This window comes from Camelina sativa, chromosome 10, assembly GCF_000633955.1.
Source record: "Camelina sativa cultivar DH55 chromosome 10, Cs, whole genome shotgun sequence".
Lineage (NCBI taxonomy): Eukaryota > Viridiplantae > Streptophyta > Magnoliopsida > Brassicales > Brassicaceae > Camelina > Camelina sativa.
Window position 1 is genome coordinate 3,342,413 of NC_025694.1, and position 8,443 is coordinate 3,350,855.

Sequence of the window (8,443 nt, forward strand, 5' to 3'; positions counted from 1 at the left end):
ACCTACGCAATAAATGCGCTGGAATTTTTTATCTCAATATTGTATTGCTTTCTGTGGACTTGACTTCAAAACTTATATACTAAAAAAAAAAGAAAAAAGAATAGGCAGAAAATAATCAAATATTTATAGTGACGTCGTACACACCACTATAAATATGATCGATCTCGGTCTCATTTTTGTCTTATTCTTTGTGTCATCCACGATGTGTCTGAATGTGAACTATGAACACAACTTGTGTGGCTACAGCCAGTATATGAATTTCATTAAACAAAGATATCTTCCCAATAATTCACTTCCCATCTCCCCGTAGACTTTACAAAGTCTTCTAAAAAAATTACAAAAAAACTGTAACAATTTTCTAAAAATTTACAATATTCAATTACTATATATATTTTTTTTTGTACTAGTTATAAATTTTATAATTAGACAGTTCATTTGTCTTCGTCAACTTATTTGTATTCTTATTTGAGTGTCTGTCACTGTCACTTGCGAATTTGCTTGGAAATTTTCCTTCACAAAATTTGATTCTTTTTTAAAAATAAAAGCGAGTTTGTACACTTGTTTTAGTTGTTTACTCCTCTCTCTCTCTCTCTCTCTCTCTCGGTGGAGCTCCATCCATCGACTTCGTTTTTTCTAATGGCAGTCACCGATTTTTTCGCCGGTGAAATAGCGACGGAGCTACTGAAACAGCTCGTTATGATATCAGCAAAAGCATGGAGATACAAAAACACTGCAAAACAACTCCTAGAACTAATCGAGACCATTCAACCGACGATCAAGGAGATACAGTACAGCGGCGTCGAGCTGCCTCCTCACCGCCAGGCTCAGATTCGTATGCTCTTTGAATCTTTAGAGAAAGGCAAGAAACTCACTGACAAAGTCCTTGGCTCTCACCGCTGGAATCTGTATAGACAGCTAACCCTGGCGAGGAAGATGGAGAAGCTCGAGAAGACAATCTCTAATTTCCTCAAAGCTGGGATTCACACGCATATCCTCGCTGACGTTCATCTTCTCCGGGTTAACTCCGATGTGCGTTTTGATCGGGTTGACAAGAGCCTTGAGAGGATGATTGAGCAAGTTGGTTCTATGAAGATAGGTGGAGGTGGGTTGATTAGAGATGCGATGAAGAGAGCTGAGGCTACTATGGAGATTGAGACCAATGATGATTCTGAGAAATTTGGGGTTGGTTTGGAGTTGGGGAAGAGGAAGGTTAAGAAGATGATGTTTGAAGCTCAAGGTGGGGTTTTTGGGATTAGTGGTATGGGGGGAGTTGGCAAAACCACTCTTGCTAAAGAGCTTGAACGGGATGATCAAGTCAGATGTAAGTATTGTTTTGATGACTGAGTTGACTAGTTTAGAGATTGTTTTTGTGAGATGGTCAATTCACACTGCTGCTTTTACTTTAGGTCACTTCGAGAACCGGATTTTGTTTCTGACTGTTTCACAATCTCCAATGCTTGAGGAGCTCAGGACACATATCTGGGGGTTTTTCAATGGTTTTGAAACTCTAAATTCTGTTCCAAACTTGAATTTTGAGTTTGAGGGTGGGGTTAGAATGCGGAAGCTAGTGATTCTTGATGATGTTTGGATCAGGGAGGCGCTGGACCACTTGACGCTTAATATTGCTGGTTGCACTACACTTGTGGTCTCACGTTCAAAACTCACAGAGCCTAAATCCACTTATGATGTGGAAGTACTAAGTGAAGATGAAGCAATCTCTCTCTTCTGTCTCTGTGCATTCGGTCAGAAATCTGTCCCTTCTGGCTTCTGCAGCAATCTGGTTAAGCAGGTAGTTTCAGCTGACTGATACATGCAAAAAAGTATATCACAAGCTTTTCGATTCTCAGATTTTTTTTCTCTGTTTGACTCAGGTTGCTAATGAGTGTAAAGGTCTACCTTTGGCTCTCAAAGTTACAGGCGCTTCATTAAAAGACCGACCTGAAAAATATTGGGAGGGCGCATTGCAGAGGTTATCAAAAGGTGAACCTGCTGACGAAACTCACGAGACTAGATTGCTTCATCAAATGGAGGCTAGTCTAGAATATCTCGATCAGACAACCAAAGAGTGTTTCTTGGATCTTGGCGCATTCCCTGAAGATAGGAAGATTCCTCTTGATGTTCTCATCAACATGTGGATTGAACTACATGATATAGAGGAAGGAAATGCTTTTGCCATTCTTGTTGATTTGTCAGACAAGAATCTTCTTACTCTTGGGAAAGATCCACGGTAAGGGGGGGGATCACATGACTTGTAGTTGCTGTTCACTTCTTATAAGATTTTAAAAGTTTTTTGAATATTATTATTACTGTATATGAATTTGCAGGCTTGGCACTTTGTACGCAAGCCACTATGATATATTTGTGACACAGCATGATGTTCTGCGAGACTTAGCCCTTCATCTATGCAACCGAGGTAAAGTAAACCGAAGACAGCGGTTGCTGATGCCGAAAAGAGAGTCAGTGCTTCCAAGAGAATGGGAAAGGAACAGTGATGAGCGATACAATGCCCAAATTGTCTCTATTCATACTGGTAAGAGTTTTCTTTTTTTCTTACACTGCAATCTTTATATTACTCTGTTCTCTCATGTGATGATTACCAGAGATCGTAATAGTGGATTGGACCTTTTCATTTTGTTTTTGCAGGGGAGCTGAATGAAATGGATTGGTTTGACATGGAGTTCCCCAAGGCAGAGATTCTAATTCTGATTTTCTCTTCAGACAAGTATGTCCTTCCTCCTTTTATCACTAAGATGAGTCGGCTTAGGGTCCTAGTGATAATCAACAACGGCATGTCCCCTGCGGTTCTCCATGACTTTTCACTATTTGCCAATTTGTCGAAATTAAGGAGTCTCTGGCTCGAGAGGGTTCATGTCCCTGAACTCTCCAACACAACCATTCCCTTGAAAAATCTCCACAAGATGTCTCTGATTCTGTGCAAGATCAATAACAGTTTTGATCAAACCGGAGTTGACGTCTCCGATATCTTCCCAAACTTGGGTGATCTCACGATAGATCACTGTGACGATCTCGTGGCACTACCTTCAAGCATATGCGGCCTGACCTCTCTTAATTCCTTGAGCATAACAAATTGTCCACGCCTCAGTGAGTTGCCCAAAAACCTCAGTAGGCTACGAGATCTTGAACTTCTAAGGCTGTATGCTTGCCCCGAGTTAAAAGCATTGCCTGAAGAAATCTGTGAGCTTAGTCGGCTTAAGTACCTCGACATCTCACAATGCGTCAGCTTGAGTTGTCTTCCAGAGAAGATAGGAAAGCTAACGAGGCTTGAGAAGATCGACATGAGAGAATGTTGTTTCTCCGGTAGACCAAGCTCTGCTGTTTCACTGAAGTCTCTACGCCATGTAATATGCGATACAGACGTTGCATTTATGTGGGACGAAGTTAAGAGAGCCGTTCCAGGATTAAAGATTGAAGCTGCTGAGAAATGTTTCAGCCTAGATTGGCTCGATGAGTAGTAGGATCACCCTAAAAGCTGTTGTCAGAGTCGGTTACGTTAATCAACTTGTAGTCTTGTATATAAACCGTAAACCAAATTACTTGTTAATTTGCCCCCTCAATGTAATTAATTCCTGTAGTTTTGGTTGCTTAGACCAAAGATTATCTGGGCTTGGCGTGGGCTTTCAGAATCTAGTCGGACTTCTCTCTCACGGAATAAAATTAGTGATTTAAGAAATAAACTAACTAGGATTTAACCCGCCGTACACCATGGGACAATATTTTTAATTTAAAATTTTAAAATTTATATTGTATTTATTTGTTATTTTATTATAATTTTATTAGTTTTAAAAATATAAAATTTTACAGGTATTTGATATAAGTATTCAAAGTATAGATTTTTGTAGTGTTTTTAAGATTTTAACCCGTTTAGTATATGTATAGTCTAGTAATACATTTATCTCCTGGTACACATCTAAAAGTGTCATCAATCCCATCAATCTCATTCTTATTTAGGCTTTGAATGGCTGTAGATTTTAAAAGTGTTTTTGGTTTTAGATTTTTCAAAAATCTACTTTAAAGCCAATCAAGATTATGCAAAAATTGGATTTCCTAAAAATTAGGGAATCCAGATTTTGTTGGTTTTTGGTAATTTTCAAAGAAAAACCAAAATCTATGTTTTACTAGTTTTTCATTTTTAAGCGTGACTTAAATTCTTTTTTTTTTTTTTTTTAATAAATTTTTAACATAAAATCTAAAAACTACTTAAAAACTTGTAAACATTCATGGCCTTAACCCGCAATACATCGCAAGATAATATTTGGTTATTTAACCCGCAATACACTACACCGCGGGTTAAATTTGTTACTCAAATGATGTTGTGTCATTAAAACGGAATAGGTCCTACAGTCACCAAACATCTATTAAAATGGATTTTGAGATTTTTATGGAATTAATCATTTAATGCATAGAGTTGTTTTAGGAACAAACGGAATGTATATATATTTTCAACCTTTGTATGGCAATAAACGTTTAAAATTAGGTTGGTTTAAATAGATCCATTAATTGACTTTATATAAATATTATTTTAGGAAAATCTGTAGGGGTTAATAGATGTTGTGAAGATATTTATGACAATGAACGTATTAAATTACAGTAAAACCTCATTAAATTAATATTCTATAAATTAATAAACACTATAAATTAATAAATTTTGCTAGTCCCAAGTCGGGACAGTGTAAAAAATAACAAAATTCCATAAGATAATAAGATAATAATTTTTTTGAAATCTCCATGTAAAATATGGTCCCAATAATATCATAAATTAATAATCATGTAAATTTACATATATATATATATATATATACACTGATATAGTAAAATATATTTCTCTTAAACATTATATCTATAAAACAATTATTATGTTGTATATTCAAATTATAATGATATAAAATATTCTATAATATTTCATAAAACAGCTAATTTTTTTTAAAGTTTTCAATTTCTAAATATGCATCATTTACATTTTGATAGTTTGATAGACTACTAAAATACGACAATTGATATTCTTATTCATAAATTTGAATATTTATGTCATGTGTATAAGTGAATTTGTCTATAATATTTGTAATTCATTGTCAATAATATTTTTTAATTATTTCAAATTCAATTCCAATACCATAAAATTTACAACATCCAAAATTCTAATCTTATTTTGTAAAAATGGTCTCAATTCATAATTTTTTAAAAATTAAACAATTAAAAATACCTATAAATTAATAATTATTAATTTACACTATAAAATAATTATTATTAATTTATAGATAAATTAATATCACTATAAATTAATAAAATATATTGGTTCCAACATTATTAATTTATAGAGGTTCTACTGTAGGTCGTTTTAAATAGTTCCATTAATTGAGTTTCTACAAAATATTATTTTGGGAAATTGATAGGGGTTAATATTGTAAATAAAACAAAGTAATTAAGAAAAACTAAAAGGCATAACACAAAATGTACTTCAAAAATATTAATATAGATGAAACTGTTATCTTCACTAATAAATTCTTTAAAGGTAAAGATATCTCTCGGCGGTGGCAACTGGCAAGAGAGAGAGGAAGAAGATGGAAGAGAATTGCGAGGACTGCATGCAATGGGAAGAAGAACTCTACTGGACTCATTTCCAGACCCTTCATTTCTCTCAGCTCCTCCTTCCTGGTTTCCATCATTGTCTCGTATGTTTCTATTACTTTCTCTATCCTTCTTCAGTTCCTCCTTTGATTTTATTTTTGTTTTGATGTGTTCACTTTCCTTAGAGTTTTGTCTATTTGAATCCAGAGATTGCCCTGTGTTAGAAACATATGAAGTATCAATTTCGTTTAATCTCGTTTTTGCAACTAATTTGCAGGTCATACCTCAAAAGTTTTCAATACATTGCAAAAGAAAGCTACCTCAGATTGTGACACTCAAAAGTCCAAGTGGCGCTATATACAATGTGAGAGTTGAGCAAGATGATGTTGAAAAGACACTGGCATTTCGTTGTGGGTGGGACAAGTTTGTGAAAGATCATTCGCTAAAGGGGAATGATCTATTGGTCTTCAAGTTCCATGGAGTGTCTGAGTTTGAAGTTTTGATTTTCGATGGACAGACCTTGTGTGAGAGACCCGCTTCTTATTTCGTCAGGAAATGTGGACATGCAGACAAGACCAAAGGTACTGATTTTACTGCTACCTCTTCGAGATCACCTGAGATACATTTTAACCCTGTTGATCTTGAAACTACACCAAACCAGCAACGTCTTATAACTCCTCCAGTAGTTGATAATGAGCTAGAAGACCTCATTGACATTGATGTTGAAATTGACACAATGCTAACTCCGCGTCTTGTAGTATCTCAGACCGGTTATGATCAAGAAGAACATTTTAACTCTGACATTGATACAGCATCAGCCCAGCTTCCTGTTATCTCTCCAACTAGTACCGGACGAGTCAGTAAAGAGAAGTATCCCCTTAGCGGTTTAAAGAAGATGCGAGGAGAAATAAGTAATGATAGTCTCGATCATAAACTTGGTATGAAAATCTTCTTACTTATTGATTACACATTGCACCAGTTTCTTGGTATTCATCTGATATGCCCTGTCCCTGGACCCTAGTCTCGATTTTGCATGCAACTGTTTAAATTAGAGTTTCAGGTTTTGAGAATGTTACTGTCATAACAACTTGGAGTAACTTAGTCCTGAGTCTTGGTTATTCTATGATTCTGGAGATTAGGTGTGGAGATTAAAAAATTCTCTAGCCTTTGATCATATGTCTTTTAATCTCATATAGTTATCAGTTTCTATCTCATTTAATATGCATCTAAAAATACTAATATAGTATACCTTAAGACATCGAGATGATTTCAGCTGGTCGCAAAAATAAAGCCTTATCTCTGGCTCAGAGAGTCATTTCGCCGGATGGTTTCATTGTGGTCATGAAACGCTCTCATGTGTCGAAGTGTTTTCTGGTAAAGACTTCTCATCGCTTTGTGTATCATCTTTGATTATTGGAAAGAAGAAAAAAAAGTAATGGTTTCTATTGAAAATAGACAATCCCATACAAATGGTGCCTGAAGAACAATCTTTTAGCACGTCAAGAAGTGGTGATGCAGGTTGATCAAAAGAAATGGGGCATGAAGTTTAACTTTTTCGGATCTCGTGGTCGTGGTGGGATATCAACCGGGTGGAAGAAGTTAGTACAAGACAACAACTTGCGGGAGAGTGATGTCTGTGTGTTTGAGCCAACAAATTCTGAAACAAAACCGCTTCACCTCCATGTCTATATTTTCCGTGCTGCAGAAGCGGAAAGTAGCAACAATGGTTGACTCGGTATATACCATAAGTGAAAAAAGTAAGCCAGGCAGAGGCAGGCAACAAATGGTTTTTTTCAACCGGTTGTGCTAGTAAGTAGTGTAGATGAAAACTTGTATATAAAGGTTAATGTAAGAATATGTGTAATGTAATCTATCATCTCTCACTATGCTCCCTCTAGTGAAGCCTCTACCATCTTCGTTTTTGGTTTTTGTGTTGCCTTTTCTTGTTGGGCATTTGGGGCTAAACCAACTCTTTTTGTCTCTTGGTGCAGTCTTGTTTTAGTGTTCGTCATAACTCGTATAAAGTCATATAACCAAGTGGTTTTGCTTTGGTTTGTAACATTTGAGATTTGTACAAAAGTTACAATTCTCTTATTTACATGCTCATTTAATTTATTTTGCTTATAAAAAAGTATACAAGTATTATTTATTAATATGAGATATAAAAATCTGATAAAATTAATGTATCTTTTGCTAAGAGTCTAAAACAATTGCTGATTTTATTCTACAAATAAAAAGATTGATAACGTCTCTTTCTCTCCAAAATAGAGCCGTTACAGACTTTCCCATTAAAAACCCTAAATTGAGAGACCCCGGTGCTATATAAAATCCCCAGATCTCTCTCTCACCACCGTCTCAATCATCTAATCTGCTCTCCCCTCTCTCAGCGACGAAACTCATCACTCCCTCCCTCTCTCTCTCTCTCGCGATCTCTGCTCTGATCTTGAATTTTACTTACGATTCCTTCTCTCTCTCTCCAAGCTTTTGTTGATTAGTCTTTGTCTGATCGAGTTCTTTTAATCCTTTGTTTTTCGTATAATCATCATAGCTATTGTGTTTTTTTCTGTTTATTTGGATTGTTTTTTGTTTGTTATCTTTGTTGTGTGTTTTGGTGCTAATATGGATGCAGGTATGAGCACTCCTTCTTACTTAAAGGCACAGGTTCGTTGCCCTCTTCAAGAACACTTCCTTCCCAGGAAAAGTTCCAAGGAAAACGTAAGTTTATGTTTTTTTCTTTACTGTCGTTTCAATTTAGGGTTTTTGATTCTTCAGTACCGATGCAATTTTACATGATTCCGTTCTGCCATTACGAATTAGGGTTTTGATTTGGAGGTTTTATGATTATTCTTCAGAACCG

At 35.6% G+C, this 8,443-nt stretch overlaps 3 protein-coding genes across 7 annotated transcripts in view; all 3 read left to right on the forward strand.

Annotated features, from left to right (window-relative positions):
- On the forward strand, positions 563–3,665 carry LOC104716829 (probable disease resistance protein At4g33300). The gene is made up of 5 exons (XM_010434278.2): positions 563–1,321; positions 1,407–1,789; positions 1,872–2,227; positions 2,325–2,530; positions 2,644–3,665. Exons 1-5 carry the CDS (start codon positions 637–639, stop codon positions 3,471–3,473), a joined length of 2,460 nt encoding a protein of 819 aa, XP_010432580.1. The 5' UTR covers positions 563–636; the 3' UTR covers positions 3,474–3,665.
- LOC104716830 (B3 domain-containing protein REM16-like) lies at positions 5,512–7,647 on the forward strand. 5 transcript variants are annotated; one of them, XM_010434281.2, is made up of 5 exons: positions 5,512–5,690; positions 5,864–6,167; positions 6,345–6,524; positions 6,842–6,960; positions 7,042–7,513. In XM_010434281.2, the coding sequence occupies exons 1-5, from the start codon at positions 5,580–5,582 to the stop codon at positions 7,315–7,317; spliced, it is 990 nt and encodes a 329-aa protein (XP_010432583.1). In that variant the 5' UTR covers positions 5,512–5,579; the 3' UTR covers positions 7,318–7,513. The 5 variants fall into 5 exon arrangements, with proteins under 5 accessions (XP_010432583.1, XP_010432584.1, XP_010432585.1 ...); XM_010434282.2 differs by having other exon boundaries at positions 6,860–6,960; XM_010434283.2 differs by having other exon boundaries at positions 6,399–6,524.
- Positions 7,876–8,443, forward strand: part of LOC104716832 (cell division cycle 20.2, cofactor of APC complex-like) — a 2,511-nt gene continuing 1,943 nt past the window's right edge. Inside the window, exon 1 of the mRNA XM_010434284.2 lies at positions 7,876–8,301. Within this exon, the coding sequence (XP_010432586.1) occupies positions 8,206–8,301 (96 nt within the window). The 5' untranslated portion in view covers positions 7,876–8,205. The remainder of the gene's footprint in view (positions 8,302–8,443) is intronic.

Coding starts and splice junctions, on each gene's coding strand:
- LOC104716829 (XM_010434278.2), top strand. CDS start 637: ATGGCAGTCACCGATTTTTTCGCCGGTGAAATAGCGACGGAGCTACTG. Junction 1,322..1,406: donor ACGGGATGATCAAGTCAGAT/GTAAGTATTGTT, acceptor CTTTTACTTTAG/GTCACTTCGAGAACCGGATT. Junction 1,790..1,871: donor GCAGCAATCTGGTTAAGCAG/GTAGTTTCAGCT, acceptor TGTTTGACTCAG/GTTGCTAATGAGTGTAAAGG.
- LOC104716830 (XM_010434279.2), top strand. CDS start 5,580: ATGGAAGAGAATTGCGAGGACTGCATGCAATGGGAAGAAGAACTCTAC. Junction 5,691..5,863: donor CTGGTTTCCATCATTGTCTC/GTATGTTTCTAT, acceptor ACTAATTTGCAG/GTCATACCTCAAAAGTTTTC. Junction 6,525..6,841: donor TAGTCTCGATCATAAACTTG/GTATGAAAATCT, acceptor GTATACCTTAAG/ACATCGAGATGATTTCAGCT.